This window comes from Oculina patagonica, chromosome 6 (assembly GCF_052425735.1).
Source record: "Oculina patagonica isolate OP01 chromosome 6, crgOcupat, whole genome shotgun sequence".
Lineage (NCBI taxonomy): Eukaryota > Metazoa > Cnidaria > Anthozoa > Scleractinia > Oculinidae > Oculina > Oculina patagonica.
In genome coordinates, this window is record NC_135763.1 from 20,355,353 (window position 1) to 20,374,108 (window position 18,756).

The 18,756-nt window shown below is 37.5% G+C and overlaps 1 protein-coding gene and 1 long non-coding RNA gene across 5 annotated transcripts in view; one reads left to right on the forward strand and one right to left on the reverse strand.

Annotated features, from left to right (window-relative positions):
• The window catches only part of LOC144655983 (uncharacterized), a 63,064-nt gene that overhangs the window by 15,753 nt on the left and 28,555 nt on the right, over positions 1-18,756 (forward strand). For all 3 annotated transcript variants that reach the window (XM_078516184.1, XM_078516185.1, XM_078516186.1), the window contains exons 12-22: positions 474-649; positions 1,645-1,719; positions 4,110-4,285; positions 5,717-5,792; positions 6,617-6,715; positions 7,760-8,004; positions 8,664-8,766; positions 9,249-9,473; positions 9,554-9,670; positions 11,108-11,197; positions 11,325-11,456. In XM_078516184.1, coding sequence (XP_078372310.1) covers positions 474-649; positions 1,645-1,719; positions 4,110-4,285; positions 5,717-5,792; positions 6,617-6,715; positions 7,760-8,004; positions 8,664-8,766; positions 9,249-9,473; positions 9,554-9,670; positions 11,108-11,197; positions 11,325-11,456 — 1,514 coding nt within the window. The remainder of the gene's footprint in view (positions 1-473; positions 650-1,644; positions 1,720-4,109; positions 4,286-5,716; positions 5,793-6,616; positions 6,716-7,759; positions 8,005-8,663; positions 8,767-9,248; positions 9,474-9,553; positions 9,671-11,107; positions 11,198-11,324; positions 11,457-18,756) is intronic.
• Positions 13,447-18,082, reverse strand: LOC144656003 (uncharacterized). 2 transcript variants are annotated; one of them, XR_013571234.1, is made up of 3 exons: positions 17,756-18,082; positions 17,086-17,164; positions 13,447-14,073 (listed from the first exon to the last, which is right to left on the reverse strand). It is a non-coding gene; the product is annotated as an uncharacterized LOC144656003 (long non-coding RNA). The 2 variants fall into 2 exon arrangements; XR_013571235.1 differs by having other exon boundaries at positions 17,109-17,164; positions 17,756-18,081.

An 18,756-nucleotide genomic window follows, 5' to 3' on the forward strand; every position in this document is an offset into this window, starting at 1 on the left:
GTTATCTATAAATGTTTATGGCTCAAGAATTGGTTTTTGTCTCACAGAAAGAAAAAGATAGAAAATAACCCTTCTCGTTGTCAATTCTCTTTTAATGCTGAATACCCTTTTCCCTTGGAAATGCCAATGGAGGAGGCAATGAAGGACTATTCCGTTCTTTATCAAGTTAATTTCCGTAAAAATAACCGATAAGAAACTTTCAATTCATCCTTCGAAGAAATTAAACATACGAAAGTGGTTCGTCAGTGGTTCACATCGTGCTGTTAGCCGTACTAGAAAACATATTCACCACCCAGAGGAAATTATATACACAGACTGTAAGCGTACCTGAAACCGTCTACCTATCCCCAGAATGCACCCTATCTGTACCATAGAGGGGTTCTGCAAGGCGCGTATAGCAAGTAAGCTGTTAACTACTACTTTGCATACTAATTCGTTTACGTTCTTATCTTATGCTGTCTTTCTGTTTTCAGACATCCCTCGTTTCAGACATCGAGCAAAATTTGGTTAAGTAAATGTCAGTTCTACTTGATTGAAACACTTATGAAACAATCTGGTTCTCAAGACTGCGCATCAGTGGGAATGAAGTTTCCAAACGGCACATACGAGCGTCCCATTGAAAGGGCGCACTTATTTTGGGTTCGGCCAGGTAAATGAAGCTTTCTGAAAACACCACTCATTGCCCAAATTTTTCCGCCCCTGATGAATAACTAAGGGTTCCCTAGGAAAAGTTAGTAGAAATATAAAGAAATAATAATACCTTTACGTTTAATTTCGATGTTACCAACATAATTTTCAAGTAGAGAGTGACAGTACCAGCATCTCGTAAACGACTTTATTTCGACACTTTTAAATGTAAATTATATAAGTGCCGAAAAGTTGACACTCAAGTACGAGTTCTCGTCGTCCTATTCTAGCAAATGTTTTTCCAGTACACAATTGTAATTGTGACGCTATTAATTGGTGTATTGCATTCATATTCTGAAAACGAACCCGTATAGAAAAAAATCTTTTTTAAAAAATACTTAAATTTTCAAATTCAAATAAACAATGTTAGTGTCATACTTTTGCACTCACACGATCATTGAAGGTCAGATCAGTAAAATTAAGGTTGATATAAGCATTGGTTATCTGCGAAATGGTTGGTGAAATGCAAATTAATCGATCGTTCTTGATTCCATTGGCGTGCAAATGTTCCGGTTAAAGTTGGAAAAAGTTACTAACTGTCGTGGTTATACCTTGAATGGTTTAAAAATCACAAATCTTCGAGGTTGAAGCCAGAACCCGGTCTAAATAGGGGTGCTTTCTATTTGATTAGATTGACCAGTCGGACCAACTATTGTGAAATGGAACGACATTTTTCGATTAACTGCAGTGTCCCCAGTGTCCTGAGTTCGTGAGAGTCTTTTGAACTGAAGTTGGGCAAAGAACCGGTTTGTCAAAATGAAACGGAAAATTTCGGACCGACTGGTCCGACCAGTTAAAGTGGTCCGCCTTAAGAGGTGATCCACGCGTTCCAGCAATTTTCTGCTTGTATCGGACCGTTCCATTAAATTTTTAACCGAAATTTCCGAAAGTTTTGCTTAATGGAAAGTATCCTAGGATTAAAGCAATAACTTACTTATGTAATTGTTTTGTTTTAAGGTGTTGATTATGTAGACTTCCAGATAGTGCGTATTCCTAAAGTTGTAAAAGCTGGCCAAAAACTTGCTATCCGAGGTAACTATATTTTACCCAGAGTTATTTTATGTTAATCCAAGACACTATTTCACTGAAATTTATATTTCTCACATTTAATAGAGGTCTGTATAAAGCATATTAAGAACGCCTTTCAGATAAACCACGCTTACAGCGGCAGAAGTTGAAAAATCAAATTTTCCTTTATCCTGGCTCTCTTCTCTTGACAAAAGTGTGTACCGAACTCCAGAACGATCAATTTGTTTCTTCAAACTTTCCTGGCGGCCATGATTACTTGGATAAAAATTGATTTGCGTTACCACCAATTCCGTGACTGATATTACTACTGTGAAGACTCAATTTACGTCACAATAACGTGTTTTACGTCACGTAAGTCACAAACCTAATCCTGTGGCAAAATGGGAAGAGTTGTGCGATCAAATTGGACCTAAATTGATCCAGGTTGGCTTTTTTATCACACTCTTTCTATAATAATAATAATAATTTAATAATTTATATAGCGCTCTTTACATGTGCTGATCAAAAGCGCTCTTTCGTTGAAAAGGGAATTTTGCAATGGAAAATTCGGCAAGAAGAAGGAAATACGAGCAATTGGGGTTAGAATATTCATTATCGTGCGTTTAATAATTAGAAGCGTTTACACAGTTTCTGACAGTTTACGGCGCTGCTGTGAAACTTTGCCGAAGTTTGATGCCCTCTAAGTGAGAATCCTTCCAATAACCCAAGCCAATTCTCAGGTTTGCTTAAAAAAAATATCTGAATGCATGTTTGAGCGAGAATTGAAAAAAATTGGAGTCATACCACATGCTAAATACTGCCGTTGAAAATTGCTATTTAATTCAAAATTTTGTTATCGTACGCGTGAAAAGTATTCCTCAGAGTTGCTCTAAAGCCCTGAAATTATAATCTGGCGAAAGAAAAAGAGTTATTTTGTTGATAGGAAGTGACAACATTTCTCTGCGCGTTTATGTAAGCGCGCAAGGAGTGTTCATAATAGCTAATTTCGGGTTTAAATTTAGCAAATTTGTGACCTCGACCACCGAAATAAACTTTCTTTATTTTCTAGGGGCAACAAACTACATCAGGTTTCTTATCTACATTAAAGCTATAAATAAGCAAAAAATGAAGGAAATCGATTTTTTTAACTTCTGCCACAAAATCAAATGTCTGCTCGGCCGATCGTGAAAGTCATTCTTAAAACTCACAAACGGCGAAAATTCTAAAGCAAATCTGGTCTATCTTGTGAAAAAGTTTCCCGCAGAGAACATCCAAGGTAATTACATAAGACTAAGTTTAACACAGACATCCTCGGAAAATAGAAAAAGCCCACCTCACATAACAAATGATCGCCAAAAATGTAACTTCGGGTGTGACCAAAAAGTAAATAGTTCATAAAAATTGAATCCACAGCTTAGACCATACCCGTCCGCAAAACGAACAGGTTGAAAAATAGTTTTTTTAATAGTAATTGTAAAAAGTCGGGTTTTTTCTTTTGATTTTTACTTGTATTTTTTTTACTAAATTAATTCAACTTTTTAAACTTGTTTTTACGTAAATAGATCATGATCATCTTTAAGATATTGTTTTAGCGATTGACATTTGTGTAAACTTTTATCCAATTAAAACCTTTATGCTGTAATTGTTAAGCTTCAAAAAACTATCTATCTATCTCTAGGGCATCAAAATTGGCAGGTGCAAGCAATCTTTAGTTAATCTGACAAGTTTGAGACGAAACGTTTTATATTCTGCATTTGAAATTCACATTATTCACAGACGTTTTGGCTGTTACCACCAAGTGATACAAATATCTGTGAATTTGATCTCGTACAGTGTTCAAAGTATAGCTTTTGTAGCCGTACTGGGGTCACAGCCGACACTACCGGAGCTTATCTTGGTTCCGTAGCAAGAGGCGACTAGAAGTATTGCTACTCCTTAAGTAAGTGGATGCCAGTCCATCTCACGTTAGCCCCCAGAAAATTTTCAGGTTCCTCTAACAACTTACCGACATTACGGGAACTAATTTGTACTCCTAGGTGGAGAGAGGCACTTCGATCAGTAAGGAGTGCAACGCGCTAACCGTAAGGCCACACTTACTTTATGGCACAGCTGCTCTCAATTTATTGTATCTATTCGTTTTTCATAAATTTATGCTTCTAAGTACATCAAAGAGCACCAAAGTAAAGTTTAATTGAAAGTTGCAAGCTGCTGTGTCAATCAGTGTGATTGTAATCTTGTGCCGCAAGATTACAGAGTTCTCACATAAGAAAAATCCGGTTTGACTGTAAATGATACCAGCTATCAGTGAATAACGCTTGTTTTAGTAGAAAGACAGTTCAATCTTTTTGTACGATATATTGTCGTACGTATTTGATGTGCCCTTAATACATTTATTATTTTTTCCTTGGATTCAGCCACATACAAATACTGTTGTCGTGGATCATACTGCCCGGGATGTCCAGTTATGCTTTATTTTATGTTTGCTGAACAAAAGAGTCTGGTTCACACCGGTTTAAGAATGGACTGTCAAGAACACAGTTTTAATACCACTCTCGAAACTGTTCTTCAGGAGGGAACCTATGCAATAAACGTAAGTCCTAAGAATCGCAATCAAACTAACCGAGCACGACGGCCGTACTGGGGAATATTGGCCCGAGGTCGTGGTAGAACGGACAGAGTGCAGCGAGGTCCGTACAAAAACGACCGAGGGCCAATATTCTCCAGTACGGCTCGAGCAAGCTAGGTTAGTGAGTAGTTTATTATATGGCACTGGAACCATGCTTGTTTATTTTTTCTGTTAAAAAGCACTTCCTCCGTTAAGTGCAGTATGATGACGCGAGCAACTCAGAAGAACAAGCTACCACGAGTTTCAAACTAAGTTATTGATCGTGACGAAGAAGATGAATATTCACCAAGCGGATTTTATTATTCTAAAGATCGTGAAAGTTCTGATGTAGAAAATGAAACAGGCATCACTGAAAGCCAGGAGGCCGTTCGGCTAACCAAACTGAGGTTTCTTGGCCATCATTGAGCATTCTGCGTTGAAGTTGAACGTCTCAGCTCCCCAGCGTAACTTTCGGCTTTCGTCTCTGGCTCGTAAACCGATGTGTTAGAGTAAATTAAAAAAAAAAAAAGCACAAGACATGTACAGTTCTATGAAGTGCCCACTGGATTGGAGTCGCTTAATTTCCCGCTTCAGAAAGAGCATCTTCGACTTTGTCGTCTTCATCAACCGCCTGAGCGGCTTGCGGCTTCTTTCCTTTGCCCTACTTGTGAACAAGTGACTGTGGCACTTCGCAGCTAGTACTCTCCTCGATTTTTCAAACTCAGTGTCCCTGAGTATGTTGAATGGAAATTTCTTCTCAGGTATCGCTGTATGCCTCGCTGAAAACTGGAAATTGCTGCTTGCTCGTACTCTTCTCCTTTTTTTGCTTCGTGTGTTTATAAAAAAATTCGCTGCGTGAAAAATTTGGATTCATTTAGACGGAAAGATGGTCAAGCTCGGAAGCAGGTAGGCTATCAATTCTTTCATTTGTCACACTATTACCTTCACGTACCTTCAAAGAGCTTTCATTTCAGTAGCCGTCTTCTTATTTGTGTTTATAGTTTTCCGTTCGTTTATAAAATCGTCTATATGACCTTCTGGCTTTCGGTGATGCCTGTTTAAGTTTCCACATCTTTAGTTTCCCAATCTTTAAGATAATTTGGTTGAAATTCGCTTGGTGAATAATCGTATTCTTCGTTCACGTTGTAAGCTCTGTAAAATATCAATCTGTTCAGTAGTTTCTTTGCAAAGAATGAAAGTACACGTCTTCTTTTCGCAGATTTAGTTGGAAATTTGAATTTGCCGGCTTTCGAAAAAAATACACGGCCTGGACCGTTTGCATGGAAACGGTCCGTCTGGCAAAATCCCGACCAAGAAAGAACCAATCAGAACCCTGGGATTTGCCTAAGACTGGCTTTGCCATATAATAAATTTCTTTATTTATTTCTCAAATTATTTCATATATTTGTTCTTTAGGTTTCTTCTGAGATGGATGAGCTATTATCATATACACCCCGGATGAATAGGCAAATCGGTGAAGTTAATGTCAAAGGTACTATATTTAGCAATTATTGGATGGGCTGAGTATGATATGAACACAGAAGAATTATGAAGATCGAGGAGGGTGTTTTCCACATCAGTCTAACACCGTTCGAAATCTGCATAATTCTTTATGATATCATACGAAGGCCGAATTTAATAATTGTTTTATTTTTTCATTCAAAATATTTCCAGAGCTTCAAATGCACAAAATGAATTTAAAAGGTTTTAAAAGTGGGAAAAGTACACAATACACAACAACTTTCGCTTTTAAATTTGTTTTGAACTTCAGAAACTCGGTTACCTTTATAAAAATCCTAGTTCTTTATTATAATGTCGATATATAGCACTTGTTGATTCAAGCCAAATCTCGGATGGCACAAGACGAACTTTATAATAGAACCTTCTTCCAAATTTGGTTGGCGCTACCCGGTTAGGTGGAATTAACCGGGGATTGAACGCCAACCAGAAACGGTGAAATATCCTGAATGAATAATATTATGTTTGTGGTCAGGAAGTCCTGATTATCTGTCAGGGATACATGCGCTAAAGACTTGAAATTGTTAAAAATACTATTCGAGAACCATTTGTTAAACTGGATAACAAACCAATTATCTTGCTTACCCTTGCAGAATTGCAATTGCGTTTAGTTAAACCCAAGTCGGCCTACGGCGATATACGAATTGCTTATTAATTAATGAAAAGTACTGAAAGTGTACATTATGTATGATGGGTCGTGCCATTGCTTTTGGAAATGCTTTTGGAAAAGAAATAGGTAAATGCGTTAATTTCTCAAGTAAACGTGACAAACAGGGCTTTACATGTTCTTTCCTGCAGCTATGGAGATAGAACGTTGCAACTTCACTTCTGATTTGTGTTCTTGGAGTAATATGGATGGAGGATGGAAACTTTTAGTGGACTCAGCTCTTGGTAAAGGTATGCACTGAGAATGGAGACAAAAAATTTAATGAATGCCTAGTACTTGTCGTCCAACATTAAGCTGTTCAGAATGGGGCCAAGTTCTCGGCCATTTTATACATTAATTTGTATTTCTTACCTCAGAAGAACCGCAGGAACGTGAAATCTTGCCCAGAGCTAGATTTAACATCAACCTTTTTGGTGTAAAGCTATCGGCTGGTTTACTCTTAATTTTCCCACGCGTATAAGAAGGCTCAATTACTTTTCTTAGACATGAAATCACTTTTAAAACCTATTTGCGTTATTTAACGATAACAAATTAATTTTATGAGGCTTTCTTTACGTTTTTTCATTACGTTTTTTTACGTTTTTACGTTTTTAACGCGCCTCGTTGCTTTCCAAGTTCAGGTTCTAGCCATTGTGGTGTGTGAACATTGTATTCAAATGGTTTATTTTGCAGTGCATGAAAAGGTCTTGATGAAAGTTAGGTGTTGTAATAATAATAGACTTGACAAGAGTCAAGTCAGAACTTAGAGATTTAATTCATCTTTGTTTTAAAAAAATCTTTTCTTTCATTATGGCCATAGCTGATGAAATTCTGTCGTTTGGTAAGAGTAATCGTATAAAAAACGAATTTAAGTACAATCATGAATTTTAAGGAGCCTTGAACAAACAAGTTAACTTTTCTGAAAAACAAATTCACCTATCTTTGCGTAAACTCAACGTATGAGCGTTCTATAGCAAGTTGAAGGACAAAACCTAAGATACTTATAATTAGGGCACAAGAATCAGTCTATCGTTTGAAGGAAATAGGCTTTTGTTTAACTCATTTGTGGCGCAAAAAAACGTGCTGTACACAAAGTGGCCGAGAACTGGGCCACATACTATATTCATTGCAGATTCATTTCAGGAAAACAATCATAATGCTGAAACAAAGGGACATGGTAATTAATGGGGCCTTCACGTTTGTTTGGTTCTAAAGAATGGTGTTGTGCAGCTTTTAGTATCATCGATAAATATAAAATTCATTATGAAATGTAAGTCTTCTTTTCGCATCGACAGGGATTCTTACTCATGTCGGAGACAAGCCTGCTCTTCTCAAAAGTCCGTGGATTGCCGCAAATGCCATTTATCAAAAACTTGGGTTATGTTTAACCTTCACTTATTTGCTTCCTAATTACTATGGATCATCATTAAGCGTGTTTTTAGTGACAAAGTCAAATTTGTCAATTTGGAGTCTCAGTGGGCACCAGGGTGATAAGTGGCTAAATGGACAAGTATCAATCACCACGAATGATAATTTTAAGGTATTGTTTAATAGTTCTAAGTTTATCAATTATCTTCGCGTAAAGTTGCAGCATTTGGCAGTTTTGTGGTGTACTTTGTGGTGAATGGTGCGGTCACCAAATGACGTAAAACAAAGGGTACAATTAAAAGTCACAGAGTAAACAATGGATCGTTTTCACGTGACGTCATTCAGCACAAAAATCCAAAACTAAAGAGACCCTACAGTTTTTATCCATATCAGGCGTACGATGGACAAAAATTATACCCATTTCCAACATTTCAGCTCGATAGCGGCCTTCGTTCGGAAACCAGCGCATTATGTTATGACGGCGCGTTACATAAGGTTACGATAATGTTTGTCAAAAATATATTTTAATCTTGTGATTTTTAGCGATTTGAGAAGTTAAAGTAGCATACAAAATGTTCACGTCAGTGTTTCTTTGTCCAGAAGCGATAACCAGTAGCTTTAAAAGCCAATACGAGTTCCAGAAGTACACGCTAATTTTCGACCGCCATAGTGTAACTTGTAGGAAAGCAGTTGTGTCAGATTTTTTTTTTCTCCTTGATGAAGGCGAAGGAAAAAAGTCACACAAAATCAAGTAAATGAAGAGACCTTCAAATTTAACGGACAAAGCTTTGCTTTTAAATTTTAAGTGTTGGATTCATGTTTTTCTTGCAGGTTATGTTTGTTGCCAAGGGAAAAAGTCCTTCGAATGTAACTGTTAACGATATAAGAATATCTACAAAATCTTGTGAACAATTTCCACATCATAGTGTACCAGGTACTAACTTGAACGCTCATCTGACAATTATAGACAAATGTTACATTTTACTCTAATGTAAATAGCTATTTTAATTCATAATCAATGTTAATAAAACCTTATCTTGAATTTTAACTTGACTGAATGACTGACTGACTGACGGATAAATTGATTGATTGAAGGATGGATTAATTCCTTTGTATTTTATGTTCCTGTACCTATCACCTTTTTACATTTTAAAACTATTATGAAAACCTATGTGTGTTGAAAGCCAGTTTGTAGTTGAACAAGTAAAATTACTATTCAAGGATAAAATGTCATGTCAAAATAAGAGCGTATTGTTTTTCATCCACTGTGTCGAAGGACACCTACAATATAGCTAAAAAAATAAATATTAAACCTTAACATTTCGCTTGATCTAACACGGTTACTAGCAGTTATTCTTCGAGGATGCCAAAAGTAAGAAATTGTTACCAGTTTGTGTTTTTTAAAATTGTGTACAGGTTACACATGTGAGGGGAAAAATAGCTTCCAATGTGATAACGGACAGTGTGTGAGCAAAGAACATGTTTGCGATGGCGACAAGGCATGTGATGACAACTCTGATGAGAAGGACTGTAAATGCATTACGACTAAGTTTTTGTGTCCGACTGGTGAATGTCTTGATGTAGAAGACTTATGTGACGAAGCAAATGACTGCGATGACAAGACAGATGAGTCCAGATGTGGTAATTATATAAGCAGGGGTCGTTGCAATTCTGGCCTTTTTTATTTGTATTTTTTGTCCTTATAGAATTTTGTTTTGCAGAAAGAAGCTGTTCTGAAGATAGCTTCCCCTGTGCTGGAGGTGGATGTACTGCATGGTCTTTAACATGTGACGGAAAAAGAAACTGTGAAGATGGAACAGATGAGCCGTCTATATGTGGTGTGTGTTCCTTAAAAATTCATCGATAGTTTAACTCATCATATTAATTATTTCAACTTACCGCTGCAAAAAAAATATTATTGAATAAACCTAAGTATGTGTTAATTTTTTTTCTAAATTTAATTTGAGCAACTGCTCGACGGTGAATTGAGAGCTACTTCCCTTGTTACTGTTGTTGTTTTAGTGACCGTCAATTGACAACTCCAATGCAAAGGTAGAAACAAGTGATATTCGGAACATTAATGTGCTAATAAGTTACATTTTTTGCCATTTTTCCGTTTTTATGAACAGGGAATCAATCTAGGGTTGAAGCGTTGAATCAGTGAAAGGTTCCGGCAATTCTACTTTTTTATAAAAAGGTTAACTCTCATTGTTGAAAACAGCAGAAAAATCAAGTTTCTAAATTTAGTTCACACAGTACAAATGCGAAATTGTTGTGTTTTTTGTTAATGCTAGTCGAAAAGGTTGAAAGTTGAAAAAGGGTACCCTTTTTCCAAAAAATGCTGGTATTGTTAGCTTTTGATTGAAAATATTTGAACGTCAACATTTTCCGCTTTTTATGCATTTCCAACTGTTCCAAAAAAGAGGCTGCAGATAGAAATGTCCATCTTTTCATTGCTAAGAAGCAATGTTATGGTTACTAGAAAAAGGTACCTTTTTTAATTTAAGAAGCAATCTTATCAAAAGCGCGAAAAAGGTACCATTTTCTCACTTAGAAATAATCTCATCGAAAGTGCGAAAAAGGTACCTTTTTTGCTGCATTTGGAAATGACGTTGAAACGACATTAAAAATCCTTCTGATTGACAGGTGTCAACCGTTGACGCCATTTGATGAGTATATTAGGACCCAATCAGAGCCTAGCTTTCTCGGTACGGAGGTGTTTTTAGGGGATTCTTATTCCCTGAGACTCCCCTGAAAACGCCTGGGCGTTGGGGTGTTCACGGCCTAACAAAATCCGTATCTGCTATTTAACAGAAATGGAAGTTCAATATTCTTATAATTATTGCATCGTGTATTTAATATTAGCGAATTTTTTGGTCCTCTCTTCCGCAGAGGCCTTTTTTTATTTTCTCGTACTGCTGAGAAATAACAGACGAGGAGTAAAAGATTTTAGCTAGCTCCTTTGAGCCGATGAAAAGCACGAAAAGAAGTCCGAAAATACTTACTACCATAAGTTGGGCCTACCTAAAATTTTAAGTTGTCAGACAAATTTCCGTAAGGGAAACTGTTTTAAATCATAGATACAAAAACTACAAAGAACACAAGTTTACTTCGTTCACGCAATCTTGCACTATTGAATCCACTTCGTATTCGTTTATGCGTCTTATCCCATATTTAGAACAAAACAATCTCGCGTTTCTTTATGAAAAGCCTCGTTATGAGGAATGATAGGAATGATATGTGTCAATTTCCTTTTAACCATTGTTACGTTTCAGGCTCTTCAAATTGCTCTCTCTTAAATTTGAGTTGTGCCCGGCCTAACCATACAGATATCATGAAATTACACCAGTGCGCTGGAAACAGAGGTAACAACCGACAAGAATGTTCTTGGAGCATTTTGAGCTATTTTTATTTTAACATATATTCCAGCTGTTATATAATCTGGATTCGACATGTTTAGTACTTACAAATTGCCTTCTCTTCTTTTATCAGTCAAATGCGATTTTCAGTATGGCCTATGCGGGCTAAAACACGAATCTAAGTTTCGATGGAGCATTGGTTCAGGATCAACACCTACTAGAAACACCGGACCGGACTACGACCACAGTACATTTCTACCTGAAGGTGAATAATTCGGAGTAGGTAGCTTTACAACGTCGTCAGAACTGCAGACCATTTAACTTTATAAACATATCCAAAACAAAATTTTCGATTTTAAATGGTTGTGCGCGCACTTTTTTGTCGCGTAATTGCCGCGTATCATGTGGGTGTCCAGTTACAACTGTAAAATTACATTTATACCATAACTAAGAGAATTTCGGCGCGCTAACGGATCCAAAGGTATGGTCGATGAGAGTATAGAGCATGAATGTGACGTCAGATCACACCACGCACACGCGCGGGCGAGAAAATGTGTAAGTTAAGTATTCATAAATGAAAGCGTTTTCGGAATTCAGGCTTGGACTTATACTCAGGTGATCTGTCGACAGAAAATTTACCAGGCTTTTGAATTTTTTGTCTAACTGAGAAGAACGGTGCTAGCGTACCGGCAGCGGACTCAGCGAACTGTCGACGTTCAGTGAATGAGCGCTAACAAGATCTTCAGAAAGAAAAATCATCTTGCTCGCTTCTAGCGATAGGCAAACACTCAACGAGAGAATAAAAGGTAATTATAATTGTTATTCTTTGAGTTCTTGTTCATCTTCTTTTCTATCATTGTCGTTTTTACGTGTCGGGAATCTGTACCCCTGCCCGGCAAAGTTCCTACACGGTCAGGCATCGCTTTTGATAAATATTTGTTCGAGTTTGGTATAAAACAAATCGACAACATTTTTTCATGGTCTACACTCATAGAAATGCCATAGACCTGCCATAGAAATGCCGCCATAAAATGTTTAAAACTTTGCAGTGAAACCACTCGCCTAACGGCTCGTGATTCCACTTGAGTTTTGAACATTTTCTGACGTCATTTCTATGGTCTATGAGAGTTTATATAATAACCTGAATTCTACGCGCATTTTAATTGAGACTCCGCCAGGCTATAAAATGCGTTTTTAAGCACCTTTATTATTATTATAATTATTATTATTATTATTATTATTATTATTATTATTATTATTATTATTATTATTATTATTATTATTATTATTATTATTATTATTATTATTATTACAAGTGAAACCGGTAAAAACAATATATAATTATCATGAGAGGACCATTATCCTCTCTTGATAATTATATATCCCATAGAAAACAGGTAAATGTGAAAATAGATTAGTGTGTATCAATCAGATCAATCTGCAGCTTACTTTCATAAGCAAATGCCCACATTGTGCGGTTCCACTTTTTAAAGAAAGTATGAAGCAAAACTAGAAATCCCAGGGGGTGGGAGGGTCCAAACCAAAGAACCATCCTTGGGGGAGGTATGGATATTTTTTGGAACCACACCCTGTGGAACCAAGCCTGTGCTGCAAAAAAAAAAACTTGACACATTAACTTAACCTGGAGTAAAATTTGTGGTCTGCGATAAAAATTATGTAAATTCTCTGTTATTTCATTATTTTTACATGTTTTTATTGAAACAAAAATGTTTTGTCATGAACCTCAGAATGGTTTTAAAACTTACACGTAATTAAGTGTCAGTATTTACATGAAGCCTTATTGGGTTCTAGGAGAAGCCACGAGCCAAGCAGCCCACACTGCCGGAGCTTATCCCGGTTTCTGCAGCATTAAGCGGCTAGGAATATTTCTACTGCCCCCTGAATGGGATGCTAGTCCACTGCAGGGTCCCCCCCCCCCCAGCATTATGTCGCCGGTACCCATTGATACACCTGGGTGGAGAGAGGCACTATGAGAGTAAAGTGTCTTGCCCAAGAACATAACACAAGTGACCCCGGCCGGGGCTCGAACTCGGACCGCTCGATCCCGAGTCCGGTGCACTAACCATTAGGCCACCGCGCCTCCCATCTTATTGGGTTCTGGGATGTTCATATTATATAAAAAGCCATCAATGTCACTTAAGTATATTCAGGTTTAAACTGGCAACATGTGGGAATCAATCATGTGATAATTTTATTACATTGATACAGTGTGTATTTTTGAGTTCATTTTGACTACAGTCAACTCTCGCCTTGCGGACACCCCGCTATTACGGACGCTCGATATTACGGACAAAATTCAGATCCCCGGCGAAAGTTATAGAGGTTTGACTGGAAATGACTCCCGCTATTACGGACTCTCGCTATTACGGAATTACGGACACTTTCGTGGTACCAAAAGAACAATTTTATTGTTTTGACTCTCGATAAAGCGGACACCATGAACTTCTCACATAACGTTATCACGGAAAATTGCAGTGTGTTGAATACTATTTGTCGAAACACACTTCAGAAGTCTTCTGCAATAATTATTTTTGCATCAATTGCTTCAGTAGCTGTACACCAGACTTTGCTTTTTTACTTCAGCTTGCGCCCTTTTCTTCCAGACGACTCCTTTGGAGAGATCAACCCTCAAACCTTCGACCATTGCCATTCTCCATACCTAACGACTACTGAGTTGTTTCACGACTGTTGATAAGCTCGTCATAACCCATACTATTTAAACTATGTTAACGCCATTTTTTTCCTCACACCCCGCTATTACGGACTCTCGCTATTACGGACACTAAACGAAGTCCCGAGCGTGTCCGCTATAACGAGAGTTGACTGTAACAGGAATGCCCTTGCAAAGTCTTCCAAGTAACCTGTAAATAGAAACAAAACAAACAAAAAACTATTATTTTGCTGAAATTGCTATTTTCCAGCATGCAGACTGTATATTAAAATTAAATGGCCCTTTTCAGTGTGTGAAAACTGGCTGCTTTTATGTTAGGCCAGTGGATCCAATATTTTTTTCCACTTGCTACTGTAGATAGCCAAATGACATTTATGGATTTTTATTTTTTTTTTTTGTAGTTGTTTCGAAAGAAACATGTGGCTTCGGGTAAGCTTATAATGGTTTCACCTTGCCCAGTCTACCTAGGTCAGGCAAGGAAGAAATCAATTTTCTTTGCACCCTTCCTTTCATTAATTATTGCAGAAAAATGTCATATTATTTTAATAATCTTTAAAAATGTTTCCGACCCTAAAACTGAATTTTGTAATCTGTTCATTTCAAAGCATAGTAGTAGTAGTAGTAGTAGTAGAAGTCTTTATTAAGAAGCTAGTCACAACAAACGTGTGGCTTTGCAATAAAAAAAAACAATCTTAAATAAGCTAAACTAGTAAAATGAACCTATTATATGTATCAGTTACAAGGATTTTAAGAAATAAATTTAAAAAGACATCTATTTACAAAAGTGCGTTTGAAACGTTCTGTTTTTACTTTAGGGAGTATAAAGTCATGGCCCCTTTCTCTAAGAGCTCTGTTCCGTTTGGGTGGGAGCAAGTCATATAATACATGGCCAGTGTCACTTGTGATTCTGTTGAAAAGATCACTGTCCCTATTCTTAAGGTATCAGCCACCGTTAAAAGGTGCAGTATTCCTCATTTTGAGATTTTGTGATGTTCGATAGCTCTGCAGGGCGTTCTTTTACAAAAAGTTCACAAAAAAATCTTATTTCTGCGCGAAGTTATTGCGCGATAAAGTTTTGCAAGGTTAATTATGTTAATTGCCCGTTGAGATGTCCTGTCAACGCGTCACGAAATCCCAGATCCATTGTTCACGCAAGAACATTTGCAAGAACAAGCGGTAAGCGCCGAATGCGGGCAGTCGGCCGCGCCAGCAAATAAAAGCCGACGTATTCATGTTGAAGAACCGGTGAAGATCTAGAAAGTGGTCACACGAAAGAATAGAAGACGCGCTACTGTTCAGGAAACAGACACGCATAAATTTGAAATAAAACGACAGTGACGGTGGATACGGCCTGCCTTGTGAAACATTTAGGGTTTACAATCGACGATTTTTGTCTGAAAATTGTAAGCATAAATCAAATTATTCTTACCCAGCAGAACTACTAGTCTCATTTCGGCAAGCCTGTTTCTTTTGTGTTGACCGAACGTTATTTCGAGGCTTCACCTCACTTTCAGCTGCAATCGCCGTTTGTCACCGGTTTTGTCGCGCTTCGATGAATCAGCACCACCAACCTCGAAGCATGTCAAATATATAACATAAATGCGGCTCCGATGTGGAGCGAAATTTTGAATTTTCTATAAACTGTATAAACCTCGATTTGTATCCGGTCAGAAGATAAAAATATATCGCCACGTTCCGCGTAAATTTTTGCCTCTGAATGTAACCTGTCAAGCATCTATTGTTAGAGAAGGATGACCCTTTCTGGTAAGCATCAACCTTGACGTTCCAGGCGTTATAATCCCATTATGGGTAGACGAAAAAATATATTTCGCTTTTTCTCGGAAAGAAAATTTCGGCAAGTTGAACGTACGTTTTTAACTCCAAGTCGGCAGCCCCTGAACCGATTTGGCTGAAATTGGCCAGCTTATTGCCAGATAGTTTCCCGAAACCGTGTCTGCGATTTTGTTTCTTTTCTCGTTTTCGAATATTTATTTTTTCCACAGGAGTGGCGATGATTCGTCTCCCCTAACTTCATCTGCGCATTACAAAAGAAAAACGCACTTGTCAAAAATCTGAGACACGGTTTTTTAGATAAAGGTGTTAAGAGGCAAACGCGATGTTTTTCGTTTTCTTCCGCTTAATTTCGGCGGGCCCGGAGCTTGATTTACACAGACATATACTTTCGCAAAAACGTCTCATTTTGCGTTTGTTTTAAGTTTTCGTCATTTTTAAAGGAATAATTCATAATCTGGAACTATTAAGCTTTCAGAAAATGTGTGGTTTATTGGGGATTGTATTAAAAACAAAAGCGCTGGAGCGATCCGGGCGCAGACGGTCCTGAAGGGTGGCTGATACCTTAATAACATCAGATATCAAAATGATCTTATTTGTATAGCCAAAACGATAGGCTCGCCGAAAGAAAGTGTCAATCCGATCTAAATATTTGCCTTGATAGGCGGAGCCCCACACTACCACCCGCATTACATCACTGAAATCTATGTTTGGTATTCTTGTAGAGCAAGTTGCCAACAAAAACTAAGCTGAAGTTTATTTAAATCGAATTTACAGCTACTGCTTGGCTAATTTTAATATGAGTTAAAAAAACTTGGGTCTTGACAAAGTGCGAGCCAACAAGTCATGAGAGCCATTCCACTATATACAAGTAGCACATTGGTTGGCCTAAAAAGCTCCCTGGTTAGCCTAAGCAGTACTCCAGTTAGCCTGAGTATAGTTAGCTGAGGTGGCTTCAGGTTATGCTATTTATTGGAGTTAGGTATTTTGGCTTGTATGGCACTTATGTGTCATGAAACATACGAGCCATGAAAGCCATTCCAGTTAGCCTACATAAGATTCCGCTTAGCCTATATAGTACTCTGGCTAGCCTTAAAAGCACTTTGGTTGCCAAAGGGTACATCATGTTGCTTGCAGTTAGCTTTATATTGGGATTAGGGTTTTCTGGCTTGCTTAAGTTTAAGGCCTCGCGAATTTTTTACATTGCTACTTTAAAATGCTACTGTAGGTCATCCGACAACTGAAAATACAGGCCTTATAAACAAACAGATTTTGTGTAGAGTAGACAAATGTCTGGACAAAAAGCAGATCTTAAATGCCTCAGGCGATGAATGTGTGTAGAGAGAAGGAAGGGAATTGCCAGAATTGACTGTCACATAACTATGTGTAAAACTAAGAGATCAACAATTACCTGAACTCCATAGTTTAACTCACTGAACAGTAATCCAGAATGTCCCGTCAAAACATTAGGCATTCTATTAGTCCCTGACCTGTAAACCACAAAATTCAAAGGAAACGTAAATCTATGTTTACCAATACAGTAAAACATCATGGGAAGAACAAATTTTGAGTTAAGAAATGGTCTCATTTATTAAACATACCCAAAAAGGCATTCCAAAACGTGAGTAGCACTGTTTAATTAAAGTCTAGATTAGCTACCAGGTTGACTGCAAGTAGTCTCTAGTCTAACTTAAAAAAAGAGATCACACTGAGCTGAAATGTTTCTTCCAATTTCAAAGGTATCACATAAAACCTTCCTGACGTAATTTTTCTTTGCGGTCTAAAATGGCCATTTGGTCAATATTTTGAGGAACATTTCCTCATGTATAAATAATGAAAGGATGCGAGTCTTATTAATTTGGAAAACAGTAGCTTAAAATTCAGATAACGAACATAAATAACAGTTGTATGCCTCGACGAAATGACTGCCATTTAATACTATCGCCTTGTTCTCACCATTTATTTTTTTTACGCCTAGCCAGGCTTTAATTCCAGTAAGCTTAGTTTATAATCATGATAAACGTCGAAGACATAAGCTTTAACCAGTCTAAAAAAATCATTGTTCAATGAGAAACGCTCACCTCAGGTCCCTGTTAGTTTCTTTTGCCCACGTTTTCGCACGTTTCTACTCATTCCATATTCTTCTTTATCCGGAATACAAATAAAGGAGGTTTTCCCCACGTTTGGGGACTCGTTTTGATCGCGTCAAGAAGGAAAAACATCGACAAAACTGTCCTCAATAACTCAAAATTTTGTCGCATAGTCGCCATTTTGAAAATGCTCTTCATGAGCCCACAATACGGACCACGGGGAATCCGCTGGGGTGACCACCAGCAGGGGGAGGGGGAGGGGCAGCTATTTAACTTCTCCCCAGGCCCACTCTTTTCGTCTGGAAGAAATTACATTCAACCTCGCGAAAAGCAATTGAAATGAGAGAAAACTGACAACGCTATTATAAAGAGCATACACTCCTCCCTTTGGCAAAATTTTCTTTTATTCCTACCGCAAATTGTTGTTGAGAAGGAAGCCAAAAAACTTTTCAGTTGTATTTTTTACTGCCGTCCTTTTTTAGGAAAAAGTAATAATGGCCATTTTTAAAAACACTATTTAAAAAGCTACAACTTGGCGTAAAAAAATCTTAAGAGAGAGATACAGGTAAAGTTTTCGAGCGAATTTAAAACTGCGGTCCGTTCTGGTCACGTGACCAATGACTTCATAACAATAAAAGTGATAAAAATGTACTTACCATATAAATATCTACCAACATGTAATTTTTTGCTTCCTCACATTTAATGCAACGCCAGATACGCACTCGTACCCAGACTCCCACTTTTTGAAAATTGTACATAGCCCCCTTAATTTTTTATATTTTTTTCGGTACCCGGGCAGTCTGAAATACCTCACACCAATGTGCTTCAAACTGTAATGACTGCTTTTTCAGTAACAAAATATCTTTGTCACAGTGAGCAAAAACGAACTTCTGAGCAAAGTCACGTGACTAATGACGTCATTAACCTACGACTTATACAAGAAGTAGTTTATGGTAAGAGTTATTTCTATACGACGTACTACTCCTGCTGAC